Here is a 23,890-nt window from a genome sequence, read left to right as displayed (position 1 = left end):
TGGAATGTGAAGATGATACGAGGTACGAAACAGTACGGTACATTCACCAATGACCGAGTGGCACGGATCCTGGCAATTATTATAATCCTTGGTATCTCTTCGAACAGAAACTCATACTGTGTGCATCAACATCAACAATGAGAAATAAATAACAATAATAACAGCAATAAATAGATATAAGATGAGTAATATAATTGGAGTTACGCGGCGTGTCGCCGTGGTAAGACCATCACCGCTGACCTCTGACATTCTTCAATGATTCGGGCCTTTGAGGTCGCAGACCATCTCAGACTCTCACTTATTTTGCCAACCCATTTATTATTATCTTAATAAATTTCCCCACTATTCACCAGCAAACGCATTCTATTTCTTGATTTAAATTTAATGTTTTAATTAAATGAAGAAATAAATTTTTGAAAAATTTATCATCACTATTACTATTACTATTACATACCTTATATATATATATATATATATATATATATATATATATATATATATATATATATATATATATATATATATATATATATATATATATATATATATATATACTTGTTAATGTCTTTACATATACATTCTCCATATTACACTCGGTTCCGCGTTCATTCTCGTTTTTCTTTCTCTCGAGACGTTCTCAAGATTCTGCAGCCGCGTGTGCAAGAGTATACCTTTGTGCACTTTATGCACCGGCAAGTAGTATCATCTATGCAAGGACCTTTTGACTCTTGAAAACTCGCGTTCGACTTACATTTATATATAATAAAACACGGATATATTATCATTATCATTATTTAAGCAATAAAAAATTTAATAAGTAAAATACAGTAATTCATAGCAGAATTTTATAACAGAAGATATCTTTTACCCTTCAATCATCCTATCAAGTGACATAATTCTAAAAAACAGACAATTAATTTTTTATTAAAATTTTTAATTGATTAATTACATAATTAATTTTCAATTTTCAAGTTATTAAAATAGTGAACTGATAAAATAATTTGTTTATATTTAATAAGTTTCATTAATTGTTAATAATTTTTCAACATCATAGGATTTAATAAATCCTAGCAACCTTGGAGTGACCAACAACGATCGAATTTATGGATCTATTTTAATAAAACTATTTCTCCTTAGAATTTTTTTAACTTTAAAATATTAAGCTGGCTTGATACCAATTTGTCTGAGGACAAACATTTGTATTTTACAAGCAATATAAACGTAAAAGATGAAATGGATCGCTTCAAGGCTTCACAATATGTAGTACATAAATCGATAGATTGTCTAATGAAAGTCTAGGCCTTCAATCCTTCAAAGTTAACCACTATTAATGAATAACTTAATGCATACTAACCAAGATCAAAGAAGAAATGTATTAAACATATACTTTTGATCTTCATTATTAATATCATGTGATTAATAACCAAGATACAGATAATTAAACATTTTTAATGTTGGTGTAGTAAGTAATGTTTGTTTATGTATATTAGTCAGTAATACTATCTTTAAGTATGCAGATAGTATCCTGATGACGAATTAAAGATTAAAATCTCATTCGATGAGAAAAGAAGAGTGACTACTGTAAGATTTAAGATGCAGTCTAGTTATACGTTGGCTACTGCATGAGTTATTATGTTCATATGCTTACGACATAACACTTGTCATATTTCTGTAACTCAAGTCTCAGATTTCTTCTCACATTTTTTATGATCTATTCATACATTCATTGATGACAACTACTTTATGTAGCAAATTATTTTAACTATCATTTTTACAATTAGTAATTATTTTTTTGTAATTTCACTTGTTAAATAATTTTAAATTTATATTCTATGATATTTGGATTATACTCATTATAATTTCAGATTATACTAGCTACTATCTGAAATTTTTTTCACAATTTTTTTCAAATAGAAAATTTTTCACCTATAAATATTTATATTAATTAATATAGTTTGAATAAAATAAATACCTAGTTTAAATGAATAAAGAGTCTTAAGGCAGTAACGCGTGAGGCAAAGCAAAGCCGTGGATTAGAATGATGCCAGGGGCGCTCTCGTGCGGGTACCGGGTGCATCGGCGTATATCGGTTGTAAGATTCAGGTTTGGTTGACCTCCGTATAGCATGCTGATGCCTGGAAGAGTAAGAAGAGTATAAGAGTCTGGCGTATCTTAAATGATTTAACGAACGTTAATCAAGGATCACGGCTGGCAATCTCGGAGGTTCTTCTCTCTTAAGAGCACACCACACGATGAACTCTGGTTTTTTCTATCCAGTTCACTGGAGAGTAAGCTCCTTAGACAAGAGCCCAACACTACACAACAGGTTGGCTACCTCTCATTTGATGAACATTATCAGCCGTTGGGTCTTGGGGCTACAAGTGTTCCGCCGTTTAGATTTGGAGTAAACCCCCGGGCAAGTTGGCCTTGTGCTCTACCTTTGGCTACTTGCCTTTTGCTCATCCTCTTCGGTGGCACCACAGACTGTACTGTATACTCACGCACTCTCAATTATTATATTAGTGGAAGCGGCCCCGGGCGATCCTTAAAAATAACAACTAAAAATCAACTCTTTGTTCTTAAATCTTACCTCTTGCCTTCTTTCTTTATCACATTATCAACTTCTTTTCTTTTCTCATTCGTACCAGACTCAAATATCCTTTTTTCATCCTCTGTTTTTTAGGCTCCCGGTTTTGCTATAGAATTATTACCCTCAACTCACAGCTCTCTCTAATCATACCTTGATAATGATTACTTGATAACAGATATGATTGTGCACTGAAAAAATAACTATTATTATTATTATTATTATTGTTATTAATATTAGGGAGAGACTTTAAAAAATTAAAGCTGCAAGTTTGAAGTCCATCGACATCGTTTTTTTTTCCCCAAAAATTCACAAAAACAATTTTATTTACAATATTTAAATAACTTAATCTTGGGAATTTGGACAATAAATAAAAAAATCTTTATTTATTGTCCAAAGTCCCAAGATTAAGTTCTTTAAATATTTTAAATATGGACAAGAACTTAAATGTCAATTATTTACAATGGATAGTTTATGGATTTTACAGGAAAAGTTTACAAAAAACCTGCACATGATATAGTTAAAAATATTTATCTTTTATATACCTACTAGTCTATATATCTTGGATAATTCAGTGAACAGAGCAACACAGCTGTTTTTCAGATTTCGGCAACTAAAAACTTCCACCGTATATTTTAGGATATTCTTCAGTAGTATTTGTAATATATAATATTTGCAGGTATATATAATACATTTACAACTAGGTATTATATTCAGACTTTGTCATCATTAATTTTATCCTTTCAATCTGTGCACTAAATATTTATATTTTTTTCTTCACCTCATTTTCGTAAATCATTTATTTATAATATTGTTATTACTCTGTAACATATCACCGCTAATATGTTTATCATAAATATATCTTCTTGATATATTTTTTCGCTGAAAAACAAATTGACTTTTTAATATCACTCATATTTTAAATCATCTTTATATATTTATACTTAGACGTATTTAGATTTATAAATATAATATAAGCGTATGATGTACATACTCGAAATGCTTTTTGTCAGATTCTAATATTACTCGGCGCCAAAACCAGAGGTACTACACCAGCAACCTTGTCTTAAAAAAAAAAAAAAAAAAAAAAAAAAATCTTTTAAGCATGACTCACCTGTAAATATAATAATTATTTTTTATTACGGGCTAATAAATTTATTATCATAAGTATTTAGGCTGCATTCGAAAATGCTCTATTTCTAGTTACATAATTAAGAAATGACCCTGTATCTTGAGAACTATTGACATTTTTAAAGATACTAGAATTCAAATTTGCGCGCGCCTTACTAAAGCGTTTGCATATATTTTCATGCTTATGATATATATTCGACCAATCACATCACGAATAAATTGATGCCACATACATTTCATCTCAATTTTATATTAAGGAGGATAAACTCATCCCGATGTTACATTTATCAAGAGCTTTCATTTGAGTACCCACATCAATTTTTCATATATTTTATATATTTATATATATGAATATATGAAATATATATCAAAAATACATGTGGATACTCAAATGAAAGCTCGTGATAAGTGTAATATCAAAATGCGTTTTTTTTTTTTTTTTTTTTTAAGTTTAACATCAAAATTAAATTTTTATAAATAAATATAAAAATAAAAATTTTAATTTTTGCCCAACACTAAAGCATATTCATAAATAATCCGTGATCCTAAAAAAATAATTAGATTTTCTTAAAAAAAAAAAAAAAAAAAAAAAAAAAAAAGTTAAGCTTAAAGCATGTATACGTTTATATGTTATATATAATATTTATTGTAAAGGCGGATATAGGAACCCGAGCGTCTCGCACGAGCCAGCAGAGGATTATAAAGCCCCAGCGTTAATTCCTTCGCGGAAATAACGATAATGAAGACGGTGTGCACTCATTGGTCTCTGATCGTAGCTGGAATAACCGTATTAACAATAATATAACTATACTCACAGACTATTTACTTGCTCACTAAAAGCAGTTAAACTTATTTTCTTATTTGGATTAATTAATTGTCATGAGAGCAAGTAGTGAAAGGTGTTTTTCCATTTCTAACAATTAAATTATTAGACTTTTTATCAGCACCTTAATCTCTTTTGACAATTTTATTTAAATTTATTTTATTTTATTTTATAAAAAAACATAGACGTGGAAATTAACCGTCATGTTTATATTCTTCCCAACGTAAACGATGATGGCTAGCTTTCGGGTGTCGGTGTGATACCACCGCCGATAGGGACCCAAGACCCACCGAATTATTATTCGTTTCCGCTCACTAAAAAGTTTCAGCGTATTGCTGATCACCGTACAGCTACGATGATGATGATGATGATGATGTTGATAATAATAATAACAACAACAATTAAATAACCGGTAGGCAGCGGAGCGATATAAACTTGTGATAAACATACGGCGATTGTACATTTAAAATTAAAGAAAGTTGTTGGTGCGTAATGTCTCGAGGAAGACTCCTCGTAAAAGCTTCTGCTTTAATTTTAGTTGATCATCGCCCATAATAGTCTTGCCGCTTCCTGAACACCATTTTTAATTGATTATAATTTTAGTCGATTGCATGTCACAGAGTTTATATTCACTGATGTATAGACTATAATATGTGATAAAAAATATTTTTACCTTATTTTATCCGACAAACCAGGGCCATAATTTACTTTTCGGTATTTTTGCACGCAACAATTAAACTTGTATCTTCACATCTGAAAGTTTTTTTTTTTTTCTAATTAGTCAAAATGTTTATTTGGATTGTTTACCTGTTAATTATACGCTGTCATTTTATAATAATAATGATTATTCATTTTTTTTTATTTTACAGATCAGAAGTTTCCTGAGATTTGCTTTTTAACATTTTTGTGTCATTAATAAAAATTAAATCATTGAAAAAAATTAAGTAAGTACGGTATGACGCTGAAGTTAGCTGATAACTGTCAATTTTTTTTATTTTTATACCAAATAAATAATTATAAAAAAATACTCCTAAAAATTTTCACCTAAAATTTTTTATTAATTTTCACATGAGGAATTTTTTTATAATAATTTAATTGCTAAAATTTCTAAAAAAAAATTTCTAATGTCTTTTAGCTTCAGAGTCATAGTACTGTCAGCTGTCAAACCGCAAAATAATATTCTGGACATCTGGAAAGCTAGAAAGAAGAAATAGTTAAAATTGCATCGCCGCGCCATCTAGCAGCAGAAAATAAAATTTTGACAGTAAGTTAGTAAGTTTGTTGTTATTAAAGAAACACTTTTTCATTTGAATAATTAATGGATGGTTTAATTTAAGTGTAATTGCAATAAATATAAATTTATTAGATGAATATTTTAAAATGAGTGTCAGTGAAGCTGAAACTGTTGCTGATCTTGTACAAAAATTAATTATTTCACTATGTGGGCACCAGCATAAGCCAGGTTAAGTGTCTTGTATTTATTTATTTACAGATTATAAAAATATAGATATTTAATAATAATTATTTAATTGCAGAGGTGGTAAGAAGATTGATGAGGTTTTCTTTGAGTTTATTTTCGTCTACCCAAGGCGTTGAATCTTTTAGCGAAGATGAAATCACTATTGCCAATGAAATTAAGAGCAAGCTCAATTCCAAAGAGTCTGTTCACTTTGACAGGCTGCATAATGATTTTAAGGACAAGGTACTTGTTATTATTATTATTTAATTATTTTTTATTATTATTTATTAATTTGTATTTATTTTTAGTCGATCAAAAATAAAGTAGGAATTTTATTATTTTTATTGCATATGAGCAAACAATCAAACCAAGCTGGAAATAAATTTTCCTTTCATGATATGAGATTAGGACTTTCTCCAGCACCGTCAACAAGTGGTAATTATTTTAAATCAAAATTTTTAGAATTTTTTTATTGATTAAAAAAAAAATCCAAGGTTGTCAAATTTCTATTAATTTTAGTATAATTTATTTATAAAAATTAAATCAGCTGATATTTAAAAATTTTTTTTTAATTAAAACGACTAATAAAACAAATTTAATTTTTAAAAAATAGTTTTTCAAATTTTTTACAAGTGCAATTTTCTTTTTTTCAATAAAAAAATCCTAAAAGTTTTTAGATGTCAGCTAACTTAATTTTCATATAAAATAAAGAGACTAAATAAATAAAAATAATTAAAATTACAGTTTACACTCCACAATCGAGTTCTAAAGCCCAAATGATCGCACTAAACACACCAAATAGTTCAAGCTATCCAGACAGAACCGCAAACTCAAGCCGGATCTTCACAAACCAAGACTGTATATCAGAAAGCATATTAGTCCAAGACTTGATATACTCATTCCAAGGTATAGAAGGAAAAATTCTTAAATTAGATTCAAATTACGGATTCCAGTTGGACTCGAGCGTGCAAATAAACCGTTCGCACAAACAAAGTGTGCTGAGATTGAGTGAATTGGGTTATTTGCATAACGTAGTAAGAAAGGGGTTGGACAGGATGTCGCTGGCGGGAACGGGGCGAGTCGCTGACAGTTTCGTCGCCGCTCTGCACAAAGAGCTGTCCGAGTACTACAGATTTATTGCTATAATACAGGAGCAAGTAAACAGAGCAAACAGCGCGAGCAGTTTGAGCCCGGAGCACGAGGTGGTCACGCTGTCTCATCTCCACTTGTGGGCGTTCGACCCGCTGGAGAACTTCAAGTGGCTGGCGATAATCGTCAGAGCGTGCCAGAACGAGAAGGGTGGAGCTCTCGCCTCGGCTGTCTACGAGTTCAGCCACCATGGCGATCCCAAAGTAAAGAAACTGGTCAACAGGATCCTCTCGAGCGTCTGCGAGCCGCTCTACAATATGCTGATCCGCTGGATAAACGACGGCGAGCTGGATGACCCCTTCCAGGAGTTCTTTATCGAGGCCAGGACCGACGTCATCGGGGACAGAATGTGGCACGAAAAATACCACGTGAGGGACACCATGGTCCCGACGTTCATCACCAAGTCCCAGGCGAAAAAAATCCTCGGCACTGGAAAGAGCATTAATTTCCTGAGGGAGGTCTGCAAGGACTCCACCGCCCTGTACACTCGCCACGCAGACATGCTGATTGACGACCTGGAAAAATGCAGCGTCGAGGCTTTCTTTAATATGGATCCCGACGGGCCGCTTCAGATGATGATGGACGCCGCTTACAAGGAGACTTCTACCAGAGTCGTTGAGATGCTCACCAAGCAGTGTCAACTGCTCGATCATCTCCAGGGGATCAAGGGGTATCTCCTACTGGGTCAAGGTCACTTCATTCAGCATTTGATGCACTTGATTGAATCCGAGTTGGCCAAACCTGCCAACTCTCTCTATCCACACAATCTTTCTTCTATACTGGAGACTGCTATCAGGGCCACTTGCACCAAAGCTGAGGATCTTGATGTACAGAGGAGACTTGATGTCAGATTATTGACACCTTCTGATAAAGAAACTGGCTGGGATGTTTTTATTCTGGATTATAATGTCGATGGACCTATTGGAACGGTGGGTATTTTTTTTAATTAGTTTGTTTTTTTATTTAATTATTAAATGAATTTTTTTATTAAAAAAAATTGATTTTTATTTATATTATTTAAAAAAAAAAAAAAAAAAAAAAAAAAAAAAAAAAAAAAAAAAAAAAAAAAAAAAAAAAAACAATTTAAATACTCATTTAAAATCTTTTACTCAAGTAAAAAAATTAAAAACTAATAAAAAAAAAATATGTTTACCTTACAGATATTAGAACCATGCAGGCAAACATACAGAACAGTATTTTTCTCCCTGTGGCGAGCGAAACGTATGGAATCAATTTTATCGACTATTTGGAAGCATCAAATAACGTCAGCAAAAACGCTCCGTAAAATGCCGGAGATATTGCCAATTCAAAATCACATTCATCTTATAACAAGCAGTATGGTACATTTGGTCCACCAGATGCAATATTATTTTCTGTTCGAAGTTATTGAATGTTCTTGGGAAGTATTTGCCAAGAATTTACGTCAAGCGGCTTCGCTCGACGACATTATTATAGCCCACAATAGCTTCGTCGAGTCTGTGAGACACGGAACACTTTTAGACGAGGATTCCCAGGAGCTTATGAATCACCTCCGTTCTGTTTACAATCCAATATTGGAGCTAGAAAATCTCGAGGAGACATTTCTGGCCCGGGCGACGCAGGAGTACGAAGCGAGAGTCAGTAGTAATAAATTCACCCAGGTGACCAGCGAGCAGACCAAAAGCTGGGGCAAGAGCAACGCAGTCGACGCTGAGACCTTCGAGCGACAGACCGCGTTCACCAAGTACTTGACCACGTTGTCCCGGCAGCTGAGAGTTCTCTCAAGGACTTATCAAGATCGGGTTAAAAAATTCCTGCTGATGTTGGCTTCCGCTGAAGATGTTTCTCTCCAGCTGCTCAGCGTCAGACTGGACTTCAACGAGCACTACAAGAGCGAGGACAGTAGCCTCGTCGCTCCTTTGACTTACCAGCACCGTCGGCAAGGCGACAAGAGCTTCGGAGCACCCAAGTGACACTTACAATCAAGCGATTTAATTTTTTTTGTTGATAATCCATCAGCTTACGCTCTAATAAATTTTTATCAATCCACCAACGAGTCACGTGAATTTAAATTAAATGTTTCTCTACTCTCCGAGGATTTAAAAGTCAATCTTATTCGGAGAATAAATTCCTTTAAAAGACAAAGGTCACTGACTAAAAATACTTATCTCAAAATCGAATCGCTCGGGCAAGATAAGAATAATGACAGCGATGCTGATGATATTCTTCTTTGTCAAGACAACTCCACTTGCGGAACAATATCCTCTACTGCTTCCGGCGTTCAAGTTCCCATCTGGAAAAATAATAAATCTTTCGGTAATAAACGAAAAATAATTTGCTGCTGTGCAAGTTAGTTTTTCTTTTTCCTTTTTTCTTTTCTCCCCCCCCTTTTTTTTTTTTTTTTTTTTTAAATTTACAATCTATTAATGTCGAAATTTAAGAATTAAAGTGAGGTTTTTTTTCACTATATTGATGATGCCAATATAACTTTAGTTTATTTTTTAAATAATAAAAAAAAAAAATACTGATATTTAAAATCTGTAAATGCTGAAGTATATTATAGTTGTGTAAATATATTGTCGTCAATTTAATGTTATTTTTTTATAATAATAATGCTAATTATAATCAATCGATTAATATATGTTGAAATATTATCACCTTGGCCGAAAATATGATTCTATGTCACATACTTGGTTGTTTGATATGCACGACTTTAACTGGTACAAATATGTACGCTCGGTTGCTGGAAGAGAAGATAGTACTTTTAATTAAAAGATATATGTTTTAGTTTTATCTATTTTGAAAATTCAAGTTTTTTAGGGAGAAAAAATTTATTTCTAAAAAATGAGCGATTTTTTAATGACATTATTTAATAAAGTAAAATTTTAATTTTTTATAGCTGACAAGTCACGCCAGTCACACAGTGACTGCAAGTTTTCCAGTAAATTAATTAATAAATTTCTCATTAGCAAATTGCTCATTTTTTTTTTTTTTTTTTTCTTTTTTTAAATAAATTTTTCTCAATAAAAAAAAAACATTAATCTAATTTGTAATGGATTACAAAACCACAATAAATACTAATATATGTCAGCGGATCAATACAAAAATATGAAACACTCTTAATATAATATATAATAATATTATTTTTAGGTTCCTGATGATAAAGTAAATTTATTATCATTATCAGCTGATGAAGATTCCCTGAACAAATATATAAAATGAAACATAACATATTATATATAATTGGTGATATCAGATGACCATGAAACACATACGTCGATTGTTACAATAACGTATCATGTGCCGTAGGAATAATTGTGTTTTAACTCAACAATAGGCAGACAATTCTTGTTGGCTGTTAACTAAACGCCGAGGGATGTCACTGTGACGTTATTCATAATAATAACAGTTTTATCAACCGATTGTCATGAATTAGAAATACTCTCAACAATATGCCGAGTAGTCTGCACTCTATAATAATCATAACAATTATTATTATTATTATTATTATTATTATTATTATTATTATTATTATTATTATTATTATTATTATTATTATTATTACTATTTAAAGCTAAAACGTACCCATAAATGTACAAAAGATCTCAACGTCACTCCATTTGTATTTATTATTATTTACTTTTTCAGGCCTATCGATTAAAATAAAATACGCGCATGTCCATCTGCTGAAAACTACTCAGGTCATCAAATCTTCAATTCACATTTACATTTATTTTCGCTGTAATTCCAAATTTAAAATTAAAACATAAAAACCTAAAATCAGCAGAGAGCTGACAATTTTCAGAATTTTTTTTTATTAATAAAATCATTACAAAAAAATAAAAGAAAAAATTGCACATGTAAAAATATGAAAAACGATGTGTGCAATTTTTTAAAATTAATTAATAAAACAAAAATGAAAATTTTTTTGTCGGCTAATTTTAATTATCAACTCCAGATAATACAAAAGTTAGCCGACGGTTTTAATTTTTTTTAACAATTAAATTTGAATAAAAAAATGCATTTACAGTTTTTTACAAGTGAAAATTTTTTTTTCATTAAAAAAAAAATTCTAAAAATTTTTAAATGTCAGCTAATTTAATTTTTATTTATTGTCATAAAAAAAAAAAAAAAAAATCCCCTAAATCCTAATAAAAAATTTTTTTCAGAAATAGCAACCGAAGGCGCAAAGCTGTAATAAAAGAGAAGAAATGAGTAAGTTTGTCATACTTAATACTTACTAACAGCATCTACCTTCAGAACAATATCCATTGTAATAAAGAGTGAAGGATGTACGCAATATACCGTGACAAGAGTTTGCTTTCAATTTGACGAATGGCAGTTGTGTGACATCGCTTATGTGTGTAGTACTGGCAATAATAGTTACGGAGTATAAGCTGGTGTTGAGAAGAAAGCGAGTGTTCCAGCTTGACCTGAATAAATATAAAAAATAAAATAAATAGGATGAGCGAGTACCCATTTGGAAGTTTGCTGGATCGAGGATGAGGGTGAGGGTGAGAGAGCCTTTGTGGGAGTGGATTCCACTGATAATGACAAGGAACAAGATGTAATGGCTTGAGAGCTCGCACATCTTGACTCGGCGTCTCTCCTCTTAGTTCTGCTTCTGCTTCTGCTTCTGCTCAGCCTCAGTTTCTACCTCAGAGTTCCGCGGGGTGCCAGTCTCATCCCCAATATGCGATGCGAGCAGTCGAGCACTTGTTCATCAGCGGGTTTACACGCCAGAACTTTTCATTGTTTTTTATTTTTATTCAATATTCAATTAATAATAATTATTAACCTTAAAATTTATTAATGTTTAAATAACTGACCTTAATTTTTAATAATTCTTCTTTTTCCGGCAAGATGTCTAAAAGTGCGTGGATAGTTTAATTTTTCAAGATCGTTGATTAATTATTATTATCATCGCGGGGTCACGAGAGTGCGTGGTGAGGAACTTGATGAGGCGGAGTCTAGGTCATACACGGGCGAATCATGACCCAAATGAGTAGTCGTAGATTTTTTTTTTGTATACGGAAACACGCGTTATGGCTTAGATACATAAATCTCCCGCTGACGATAATAATAGAATTTTTTGACACCAACAAGATATAAATAACAAATATATTGTATGTCCTAATCTATTTAAACTCTAACTAATTATTATTTTTGTTATCTAATGTTTATAATAATAATAATAATAATAATAATAATAATAATAATAATAATAATAATAATAATAATAATAATAATAATATAGCTCTAAACAATCAAAAGTTAAGCAATAAAACAATTCATTCTTGACAATCACTATTTTAAATAATAAAATTAAAATGAAGATCTATCAAGTCCGGTAAGTAATTTTTTATGACTGACAAAAAATTTTAATTATAATTTTTTCATTAAAAAACAATTTTTAAATTTTTTAGCTGTCGGCTAACTTCATTTCTCATTAATTTGTTAAAAAAATTTTTTAAATTAACAGCTGACGGCTAACTTCAGTACGATGACATTTTTTTAAAAATTGTTGTTAAATTCAGAGAAAAAAAAACGTAATGTGCCTCCTGTGAGGTTTGAACTCACGACCCCTGGTTTACGAGACCAGTGCTCTACCACTGAGCTAAAGAGGCTCTTTGACATTTAAGTTCCCATTTAATCTCTGATATAATGTATTTAATTTTATTTTCCTGGAATTGTAAAAGATAAATTAGATTTTTTTCAAAATAAGGGTTGAAAATAAATATTATTCACTTAGCTGGTTTGTACGTTTATCTTGGTGAGGTTATTTAGTCGCTTGATTAAATAAATTCATAAAGGTCATGCTATTAATATAATTGTTAGCTGACATTCTGCACTTGATCTGCAATTAAAAAATATAAATTATAAATTATAAATTGCGGTAAATATTTTTTTTAATATTAAATATTAAAGTGAAAATTAATCTCTGTCACGATGATTTGTCAGAATTTTGACAGATGGAAAAATAAAATATTTATAATAAAACGTGAATCATAATTAAACTCAAACTTACCGTATATTTGCAAATAGTGTGGTTATATGTTATATATATATATATATATATATATATATATATATATATATATATATATATATATATATATATATATATATATATATATATATATATATATATATATATATATATATATATATATATATATATATATATATATATATATAAAAAATAATAGTGATAAATATAAGTACGGTAGATAAATACAAGGGGTGATAGTATCACGTACGATGTCATCTGGGCACACGTAACACATACTGACAAAAATAACAGACAATGACAGCGTTATATATTATACAATACTGTACATTGTATTATTTACTTAAACTCTTACGCACACACCGGATCTCTCAGTAGATAAGTAAAGTATAAATATGTGATGGATGGTAATTATTTATAAATATTAAATAACGATTATGATTACCTGAACTATGTATCTCCCCTGGATAAAAAATTCCGGTTACGATACAAGGTGATTAGATTTTTGTTTTGCTAAAATTAATATTTTTTTTAAAAAGGTTAGGTTTTATTTTTTGGTAACAAAGTGGATAATTATTTACAAATTTATTACATTTGACAGGTTTTTAAATATATTTTGGTTTATATAAAATGTCATTTGACAGGTTTTCAATAAATAAATTACAGGAAAAAATAATGACAGGTATTGAATCATTTTTTTTTTTTTTTTTTTTTTTTTTTTTTATCATTTTAGAGCAATTTAATTATTATGATAAACAAATTCCACTGTTGAAAATAATTAATAAAAATTTTCACTTGTAAAAAACTTTAAAAACTATAAGTGCAATTTTTAAAAAATATTTTTTTGTTCTAATTTAATTATTAAAAAACAAATTAAAATCGACGGCTAACTTTAGTATTATTTAATTTTTTGGATTTTTTTTTTTTTTTTTTTTGGAAAAAAAAATTTTAAACAAATTTTTAATTAAATAAAATAAAAAAATTGTGAATTAATACTTAAATGAAATTATTTTATTTCCCAGGTAGTGACACCTCTTCGTCTGGTATTTTGTCGTGAGAGAAATCCCAGAAATTCAAAAATGGAGGAGTGGTTGAACGGAATGAGAAGTGCTGGAGACTGTCGAGTACCCAGTGAGCCTGGAGCAAGTGATTTCCTAGGCGGAGATCATCAGTGGTATGCTACAAGCCATGCCAGACCAACATACTGCAACGTATGCCGGGATGCTCTCTACGGTACTGATTTTTATTTATTTTATTTCCATTTTCATTGATAAAAATAATGATCTCCAGGAGTGACGTCCCACGGGCTGAGCTGCGAGGTGTGCAAGTACAAAGTACACAAAAGATGCTGTCAAAAAGCAATAAATAACTGCAAATGGACCACCCTCTCGTCTATCGGGAAAGACATTATTGAAGACCAGGATGGGAACATCCAGATGCCTCATCAGTGGCTAGAGGGCAACTTGCCGGTCTCCTCCAAGTGTGCAGTCTGTGACAAGACTTCGGGCTCTGTTTTGAGGTAATTCTTCTGCTTTTTCTCCATAATTTTCCGATTTTATTACTTTCTTTTTAGATAATAATTATAATAATCGACAGGCTTCAAGATTGGAGATGCTTGTGGTGTAGAGTAACTGTTCATACGGCATGTAGACCATTAATTAGTTATGTATGTCCTCTTGGACCTGCTAAATTAAGCGTAGTTCCTCCCATAGCATTACATAGTATAGGTAATCAATTAATAAGATATTTTTAATTATTATTGATGATTTTTTATAAACAGACTTTTTTTTGTTTGATATAAATTGAAGGAAAAATTTTTTTAATCTAATAATTGAAATTTTTAAATGATACTTGATTTAAATATTTATGAAAATTAATTTAGCTGGTATTTGATAATTTTTTTAACAAATAAATTTTAACAAATGAGAAAAAAATGTATTTGTTAAAAAAAATTAAAAAGTGATTGACTGCTAACTTACATGTCATAAAAAATTTTTAGGATTATTAAAATAACTGATTTATTTATTTAACAAATAAATATCAAGAATAAAATTCTGTTTTAAAAAATAATTTAAAATAAATATAATTTTTAATTAACAAAAATTTTAAAATTTAATAGGAAGTGACGAAGCATGGGAAGCTGTCAGGCCTGTGGGATGTAGTCCACTATTAGTATTTGTAAATAGTAAATCTGGTGACAACCAGGGTATTAAATTTCTGAAAAGATTTAAACAATTATTAAATCCAGCTCAAGTATTTGATCTTATAAAAGGTGGTCCTGGACCAGGGTAAATATAATTTATTTTTAATAAAAATTACAACACCAAATCCGACAATAAAAAAAATGCATGTACTATAAAATAAAAGCACCAGAGCTTCTAGGGATTACACGATGAAAATAAGTTTAACATTTTATTAAAAAATATCCAAAATTAAAAATGTAAATGTAAAACAAACAGGCTTCGATTGTTCCGACATTTCGACCCATTTCGGATTCTGGTCTGCAGTGGAGATGGGTCTGTCGGTTGGGTCCTCTCGGAGATCGATCGGTTAGGAATGCACGTGAGTAATCGAATAGTAGTAAATGCACGGGTTATTTATACCATATAATTTAATTAATTAAACTCAAGTATCTTGCTAACTAGCCTGTCAGTCTCTTCTTATCTATCAGCTATTTATCAGCACACTAAATAATTATTTAAAAGCTAATGATGATTGAAACTCTTTTTATTTATCATCATCACCTTCTCTGTTTTTAATGATCACTAATGCCCGTTTTTAACTGACGAGTGACGTAACCGGCTATTTTAAACTGACATTTAACTGCCAACTAAATATTTTAAATGCGATAAACGTTGATATTAAATTATGTAAGCTTTTTACGAGCTTTTTAACAATCAGCTTATTGATATATATATATATATATATATATATATATATATATATATATATATATATATATATATATATATATATATATATATATATATATATATATTTTTTTTTTTTTTAAACTCAATTCTCCGCATTTTATAGATTGTTTGGACGCTCCCGGGAAAACCCTTAACCGAGAGCGTCGCAATGTTTTCAATGCATGTAATTTATTAGCTAGAAAAAAACTACTCCGATGTATTTATAAAATTTTCCGATACATATTATTTATATTAATAAAAATAAAAAAGCCAAAATAGAAGTAGATTTTTTTTTATGTTTAATATAAGTTTTTCTTATATATAATAATAATAATAATAATAATAATAATAATAATTATTATTATTATTATTATGGCACCTTTATTTTTATCTCATTTGTGTGATTCTTATATCTTTGGTCTCTAATAATTTTTTTAAATTATATATATATATATATATATATATATAAATTTTTGAACCATATGTATTTTCTGATTCAGCTCGTGGAGTTAATTTTTAAAAGTTTCTACTTAAAAATAAATCTAGTAAAAATATAAAAATAAAAGTGATAATGATAATTGATTTACTATTTTATTAGAAGCAATGCCAAGTTGGAGTATTACCATTGGGAACCGGAAATGATCTTGCCCGGGTGCTTGGATGGGGCGCGTCCTGTGACGACGATACTCATCTACCGCAATTATTAGAAAAGTATGAGAAGGCAGGAACTAAAATGCTCGATCGCTGGAGTATTATGACATTTGAACGTAATATCTCTTTGTCATGTCAAAAATTATCTCCGAGCCAAGGCTCTGATTTGAATTTAAATTTGTCGATGGTTCAACAGTACGAGGATAATGTGACATTTCATATTACCAATATTCTACAAGCTGATCAGAGCACAATTATCGTTTCAAGTGCTAAGTAAATTTATTATTATTATTTTATTTTATTAGAATTTAATAATAACTTTGATGGTTGAATTAATTTCATTTAAAATCAATACTTTATTTTCCAGAGTGCTTTGTGAAACAATAAAAGAGTTTGCCTCGCGTATATTGGAAGCGAGTTTCCATATCGGGGATGAAATACTCGAGAACAAGTGCGCGGTTCTCGAAGAGAAATTGGATTCCCTGCTCCAGACACTTAATTACGATGATAATTTGGTGGAAATGGCCCAGGACGACGGAAAGTTTATCCCCGGTGATAATCTATCTATTAATACGACGAACCTGGAAAAAGGAGTCCTAGAAAAGCCAGAAAAAGATATAACAAATCTGAAACGAGTGCGTAAAAATAGAAATCCCGGTGAAAGAGATACGGTGATGGCACGAGCGAATAGCTTGAAGCGAGCTATTAGGCAGCTCGTTGAGCAAACCGAGCTTGTTATTGACAAACAAACAAATTCATCTGGAAATCTAACAAATAAACTATCAAATTTAGCTATCAACTCCAAGGATTACGATCAAGCTTCCAATTCGTGGAATACTTGTCAAGATAAATCGATCAATATCAATAGTAATACTCTCAAGCCTTATGAGAGTAATGCATCTATTATTGTGTCCTCAGCCAGTTCCTTTGATGTCTCTTCGTGTCCCAGCCCGACTCCCAATTTAGTTTCTCTCAGTCCAATGCCTGATTTAAGACGAGATTCTCAGGTTGATGAGTTGCTTACACTTCCTGCTCCAGATGGATTTGCCGATAGTCGAAGGAATAGTTCTAATATTCCTAAAGAGTAATATAATTTTTTTTTTTATTTGTTATTATGTGACTATAAAGTTGCTACTTATTATTAATAAAATTTTTTCAGATCTCTAAATTTTCCCGCTGAAGATTCAACCCTCAAAAAAGCAGCAGCAGTATTAAATGAGCTCCAGAGCTCTGAATTGACCTTACCAACCCAAGTAGATACTCCAACGGATATCCAGGTGACAGTAACAAGCACGACATTGGACACCAGCTCTAAGTCAGACGACACGACCATCCAAGACGCATTAATATCCCCCGACTCAGATATAAATATATCCAGCGCGTTTGTCCACCGAACCGACTACGACGTAAGAACTCACGTTTCCCAAAGTAGCTGCAGCAACAGTATCGTAAGCACCGACAGTCTTGTCTCCGAGACCTTAGACTCTAAAAGTTACACAATAAAACACAGTGAAAGTGAAATCGGTAAGACCAGTCAATACTCACTGGATCTTTAAATTAAATATTTAACGTAAAACATTACAAAAACATGGATGATTTATCTAACACTTTTCAGGTGATGCAGACAGCGACATCCTCGACTCAACAAAGCAGTCAGAGAATTACTCCGAGATAGGTCACATCGACTCTCCAGAAAATTCGGACCTTCAGAACTCCGAGAGCATGATCGACGACCTGAGCTCTCTTGGTCAGGATTTAATGAGCACGATGCTCGGTGAAAAGTATGATTCAGTCCGTGAGTGTGTAGAAACAGATCAAACTGACCGACCGAAAAAATATTGCAGTCTCGCCCAGTTTGTCGACGGAAGCGACATAGCAAGAAAGTCCATCAAGCGTCCGTCGAGGTACATGTCATCTCTCCTGAAAGACACTTCACCAGAAGTCTCGAAGCGCGCTGCACCCTTACCGACAATAACAATCGACAACATGGACTTGAAGACCGCGGACCTGCTGAGTCCAGTTTGCTGCTTCACAGTCACCGCAGACGCCATTGAAAAAATAAACTTCCCCCCGGAGATAAACGTGATCGTAGACCCTCCGAGTCCGTCTATGTTAATTGACAGTCCTAGTCCTGAGGAGGACAATAAATTCGGGTTCAGGCGAACCCGACACAATAAGGGCAGCATGGAGAAATTGAGCGTCGAGCCACCAGAGCTGGGTTTCTCGCCGCAAGCGACCAGAAGGATAAGCTGCGGAAGTCTTATAAAGCCTTCCGAGGTGGTTTCTCTAGCAGCAACAGCCTCCAAGCTCGGCGGGTCTAACATCAGTCTGAGGCACGACCGGGCCAAGTCGATCGACCGGACCGAGGAGGTCAAAAAACTCCCGATTATTAATCCCCTGGTCAGACTTCCAATGTGGCCGAATATTGGAGGCGGAGCTGGATTCATCAGCCAGGCTTTGCTGGCCAATGCAGACGCGCTCTGTGCTGCCGTGTCGCCGCTGATGGACCCGGATGAGACTCTGATGGAGGGCTACTTTGAAAGGTGTGTTATGAATAATTATTTTGGCATTGGAATTGACGCTAAGATCAGCCTGGACTTTCACCACAAGCGCGAGGAGCACCCGGAGAAGTGCAGGTCCAGGGCGAAGAACTATATGTGGTATGGAGTGCTTGGGTCTAAGCAGTGGCTCCAGAAGACTTACAAGAATCTTGAGCAGAGAGTTCAACTAGAGTGCGACGGACAGAGGATTCCTTTGCCCTCGCTGCAAGGGATTGTGGTCTTGAACATTCCCAGCTTCATGGGAGGAACCAATTTCTGGGGAGGTACTAAGGAAGGCGACTTGTTTCTTGCTCCCTCGTTTGATGATCGGATTCTTGAGGTTGTTGCGGTATTTGGATCCGTTCAAATGGCCGCTTCGAGGCTGATTAATCTCCAGCATCACCGGATTGCTCAGTGCCAGACTATCCAGATTAATATTCTCGGGGAAGAGGGAGTTCCTATTCAGGTCGATGGAGAAGCTTGGATCCAACCGCCTGGAATTATTAGAATTATTCATAAAAATCGCATGCAAATGCTTTATCGAAATAGGGTAAGTTTTTTTTATTTAAATATTAGTAGTGGTAATTATTGTTATTATGGTGATGATTAATGCAGGCGCTGGAAACTTCGCTGAGGACATGGGAAGAGAAGCAACGCAACAATACCTCCAACGTATCTCAGTCCTCATCTTCGCTGAGTAATAACATGGTGCAATCACGATCATACACACTGGGTGATAGCAAATCAATCCAACTCTACGAAGAGGAATTTAATATTCTACTCGGCTTAATTGAAGTTATTACCACGCTGGTTAAATGGGTTAAATTACTCACTATATCACATCCGAGTTTCGAGCCTGATCTTTATCAGATTGCCGATCGGACAGCGGTTAATTTGGAGAAAGTTCATCCAGATGGAAAAATTATTCAAGGGGTATTTTTTTATTTATTTTTATCTTTGTTTTATTTTATTTATTATTATTATTATTGAATTTTTTTCAAAGCCAAAATCTATATTATTAAGAGAATAAAAAAAAATTTTTTATAATTATTATTAATAATTTATTTTATTTAACAGCCAAGTTTACGACCTTTAGTTACTGAGCTGGTGTCCAGTGCAAGACAACTTTATGAAGAATCTTGCGAGTTACTCCGTGACAGTGGACAAAATTTGGTAAATATTTTTTTCTTTTATAAATTAATAATAAATTAATAATATTTTTAATTTTTTAGCGATTGCGCTCGGATTTAGAAAATAAACTGTCGGTATCACTGGCAGCAATGGAGCAAGAATTAAAAAAATGCGTGTTTGACGAAGCAGGCACAGGTTTAGTCTATCTCCAAAATATAGTATCAGAAGATCAGGTAAAAGTTATTTTTTCTCTCTACTTACTTACAAAATTTATTCAATCTTTTTAACTTTTTATGTCCGGATGAGATTGTTAGTGAAATATATATATATATATATATATATATATATATATATATATATATATATATATATTTATTTATTTATTTATTTATTTATTTATTTATTTATTTAATTATTATTATTAAAAAAAAAATTAGTAGAAAATCAATAGCATGATTGATTGATAGTCTTTAATTAAAAGTGAATAAAATAATAATCGTTTATAAAATATCAACACTAATTCACAATCACAAGAGTTGAGTATAAAAAATATAGCAGGACAAAGTGAATAATTAATGTAATTAATTGAATAAATTATTCTATGCTATGATTTGGATTATCTGAGTACTCGATTCAATTAAACTGGTAATAATAAGCTCATATAAATCATACCGTAGTTGTAGTGAATAGATAAACTCCCAGCAATTATTTATTACCTGACCAATCGATACTATCAATTACACTGAGTCCCAATCTAAGTAATTACACGATAATAAGCATGGATGTTGTTATTCAATAATCCCAACATTCATTGTTTCCCCGTCTAGCAATTGTATGCTCCGATAATCCACGTGTACTTGAATGATTTAAACCGCATGTCAGTGTTAGAGATTATTTAAAAAAAAAAAAAAAAAAAAAAAAAAAATAATAATAATAATAATAATAATAATTTTAAAAGTCTTCCTTAATTAGATTGCTAATTAATTAAATTAATTTTCCCCAGGGTGACAAGAAGAATCGTCATCGTGGTTTGTTTTGGTTAAAGTTCCGGCGCTCGGGAACCAGCAACAGCAGCAGCAGTAGCGGTCACCTGGCACGCGATCAAGTTACCACCTGGGGGGTCCAGGACGTCTGTCTCTGGCTGGAGAACCTTCAACTCGGCGAGTACACTGATCAGTTTATTTCTCATGATATTAGGGGCCGGGAATTATTGAGTCTCGCACGTCGTGACTTGAAGGAACTCGGGATCGTTAAAATTGGCCACGTTAAACGTATACTCCAAGCTATTAACGATCTTAATAATTAATTTGGTAATTATATATTATATAGACGTTGAGAGAAAAAATTTATTTTTTAATAAATTTGCTATTTTTTAAGAAGAAATTTATTTTCATTTTTTAGCTGAAGAAATTAATTTTTTTTTTTGGTTATTATTTACAAGTCAGGTCAAAAATATTTTTCTTCTTTGTTTTTACGGCAGATTTATGGTCGAAAATATCAAAAAATTAATATTTTAATTAAAAAATCAACTTTGAAAGTTGGAAAAAATTTTTGCTTCCACGTTTTTGGATAAAATTTTTATTTTATCTTTTTTTTTTAATGTCTTTAAAAATTAATTTCTTCTTAAAAAATAGCTAATTCTTAATAAAAATACATTTTTTATCTGAAAATAATACCACTGAATTTATAGTATGAAACAAACAGTATTACTATTATTAATTATTTATTAAAAATAATAATAATCAACGGAGTTACTTTCGCGTGAATGAATTTAACTTAATTATTTATTGAATGTCTTTTAATGATCTCATTCATTTTTATAAATATCTTTTAAATCTATTTGTTATTAATGTCTTCTAATAAGTAATTTGGTGCTTCCTCTTTTATTGACTCCTTCAATACATGCTGGTATATTTGAATAATATTAATAAAATATTGTTGATATTACTAGTACTTAATCTTCAGACCACTTTTAAATTTTTTACAAGTGCAAGAAAATAAACAAAGTATTTTTTAAAACGTCATTTTACGGATTATAAATCTTATAAAAATATCCTTTATTATTTATGGATAGCTCAATAAATAGGCTTTGAAATAATTGATAATAAAAAACAACGAATGGAGGTTTTGTTTAAATAAAATCCTTAAACTTGCACACTTAATATTAAATAAATAAATAAAATAAAACAACTTGTTCTTAAAAAAAAAAAAATAAATAGTTAAATATATATACTTCAGTATTTTCAAGTGTCCTTATTTTCGTCATAGACGAAATAATTAAGCCGAGGAAGCACACCAGCAAATTTATTACTTTTTATTAAATTGTTACCGTTGTTTTATTAATTAAATTTAAACGAGTAATTTTAAATCAATAATTCATTCTAGTTATATATATATTATCAGTACACTGAGAAAAAAAATTTTCAATAATTAATTAATTTGTTTAAAATTTTAAAAGAAGAAATAAAAAATTTTTTCACTTTTCAGAAACAAAAAATTTCTTATAAGTACAATAAATTTTTTTTATACTAAATTTATTGCTGAAAAAAATTGTTATAAATTTAAATTAAAAAAAAAAAAAAAAGAATTAATTATCAAAAAATTGCCCAAATTTTTTTTTAAATAATTTTTTTCTCAGTGTAAAATCGATAAAAAGTCAAAAAATGCGTCTAGTACTCTAAGCTTCTCTATGCCTCGTACCTCCAACTACAATTATAAATAACTACCATAGAAAGTAATAATTTATAACTAATGGGCAAGTTTGTCCCGTATTATTTATTTAAAAAAAAAAAAAAAAAAAAAGAAAAAAAAAAAAAAAAATTAAAATACGACCAACAATTTTTCGCCTACAAAATAAAATTTTGTCAGGCCTTTACAAGCCTTAACATCTATAACTCTCGCCTTTTGTATCACTCATAAAAAATTATCATTATTACTACTATTATACTATTAACTACGACGATTGTTGATTTTTCTAAGTGTTATGTTTTTCTAATAAGATTTAAAATAACAAAAAAAAATTTTTTCAGACTGAGTGTATTACTCTAATTATTAAAAACAGTGTGAAATTAAATCTTTGTGAATGAAAATCAAAGAAGCAATCTTTTGAGTCTCTCAATTATTAATTAATAATTTTTTTGTTGATGTAAATATTAGCTAGTTAAAATTAAAATTAATATTACACTTGAATTTTTAATCACAATTATTATCACGTAGACTTAAGGAGATCCACGCTAAGTAGTTAAATTTTTAAAGCTTCCTTAAAATTTGTAAATTCAAATTAATAATTATTTAATGAGTAAATTTTTTGAAAATGTTATTAATTAATTTTTAAATGCATAAAAAAAGTATTTCTACGTATAATTTTTTTTTAGACATTCTTTACACTAGGAGGGTACTTGGATCTCCTTAAAATTTAGTAATTAAATATTTATTGCATTGAAAATTGTTATGTAACTTAGTTTTTAAATCTCCATCGAAGAACTTCGAGATATATTTAATAAAATTATAAAGATAAA

At 30.8% G+C, this 23,890-nt stretch overlaps 2 protein-coding genes, 2 long non-coding RNA genes and 1 other non-coding gene across 14 annotated transcripts; 2 read left to right on the top strand and 3 right to left on the bottom strand.

Moving 5' to 3' along the window:
- Positions 1-1,887: 1,887 nt before the first annotated feature.
- On the bottom strand, positions 1,888-3,368 carry LOC141536300 (uncharacterized). Of its 2 annotated transcripts, XR_012480716.1 has the most exons (4): positions 3,133-3,368; positions 2,646-2,778; positions 2,191-2,544; positions 1,888-2,135 (listed from the first exon to the last, which is right to left on the bottom strand). It is a non-coding gene; the product is annotated as an uncharacterized LOC141536300 (long non-coding RNA). The 2 variants fall into 2 exon arrangements; XR_012480715.1 differs by having other exon boundaries at positions 1,888-2,544.
- A 2,463-nt stretch (positions 3,369-5,831) lies between these two features.
- Grip91 (gamma-tubulin complex component 3) lies at positions 5,832-9,477 on the top strand. Its single transcript, XM_074256699.1, has 5 exons — positions 5,832-6,003; positions 6,077-6,243; positions 6,309-6,435; positions 6,745-8,078; positions 8,310-9,477. Exons 1-5 carry the CDS (start codon positions 5,922-5,924, stop codon positions 9,099-9,101), a joined length of 2,502 nt encoding a protein of 833 aa, XP_074112800.1. The 5' UTR covers positions 5,832-5,921; the 3' UTR covers positions 9,102-9,477.
- A 791-nt stretch (positions 9,478-10,268) lies between these two features.
- On the bottom strand, positions 10,269-13,168 carry LOC141536286 (uncharacterized). 3 transcript variants are annotated; one of them, XR_012480707.1, is made up of 5 exons: positions 13,157-13,168; positions 12,882-12,985; positions 11,370-12,812; positions 10,714-10,867; positions 10,269-10,599 (listed from the first exon to the last, which is right to left on the bottom strand). It is a non-coding gene; the product is annotated as an uncharacterized LOC141536286 (long non-coding RNA). The 3 variants fall into 3 exon arrangements; XR_012480706.1 differs by having other exon boundaries at positions 11,370-12,985; XR_012480708.1 differs by lacking the exon at positions 13,157-13,168 and having other exon boundaries at positions 12,877-12,986.
- On the top strand, positions 12,375-23,198 carry LOC141536277 (diacylglycerol kinase eta). Of its 7 annotated transcripts, none has more exons than XM_074256696.1 (15): positions 12,375-12,478; positions 14,161-14,371; positions 14,429-14,657; positions 14,735-14,865; positions 15,258-15,426; positions 15,598-15,700; positions 16,649-16,974; positions 17,069-17,785; positions 17,861-18,225; positions 18,317-18,482; positions 18,546-19,791; positions 19,857-20,174; positions 20,319-20,414; positions 20,474-20,605; positions 21,376-23,198. In XM_074256696.1, the coding sequence occupies exons 2-15, from the start codon at positions 14,218-14,220 to the stop codon at positions 21,676-21,678; spliced, it is 4,455 nt and encodes a 1,484-aa protein (XP_074112797.1). In that variant the 5' UTR covers positions 12,375-12,478; positions 14,161-14,217; the 3' UTR covers positions 21,679-23,198. The 7 variants fall into 7 exon arrangements, with proteins under 7 accessions (XP_074112797.1, XP_074112795.1, XP_074112796.1 ...); XM_074256691.1 differs by lacking the exon at positions 12,375-12,478 and adding exons at positions 13,404-13,631; positions 13,740-13,820 and having other exon boundaries at positions 18,317-19,791; XM_074256693.1 differs by lacking the exon at positions 12,375-12,478 and adding exons at positions 13,404-13,677; positions 13,740-13,820 and having other exon boundaries at positions 18,317-19,791.
- On the bottom strand, positions 12,684-12,755 carry Trnat-cgu (transfer RNA threonine (anticodon CGU)). Its single transcript has one exon. It is a non-coding gene; the product is annotated as a tRNA-Thr (tRNA).
- Positions 23,199-23,890: the final 692 nt, after the last annotated feature.

Source organism: Cotesia typhae, unplaced genomic scaffold, assembly GCF_013202065.1.
Source record: "Cotesia typhae breed Kobodo isofemale line unplaced genomic scaffold, CoteBio_Ctyphae scaffold_152, whole genome shotgun sequence".
NCBI lineage: Eukaryota > Metazoa > Arthropoda > Insecta > Hymenoptera > Braconidae > Cotesia > Cotesia typhae.
This window is presented reverse-complemented; position numbering and strand designations above follow the sequence as displayed.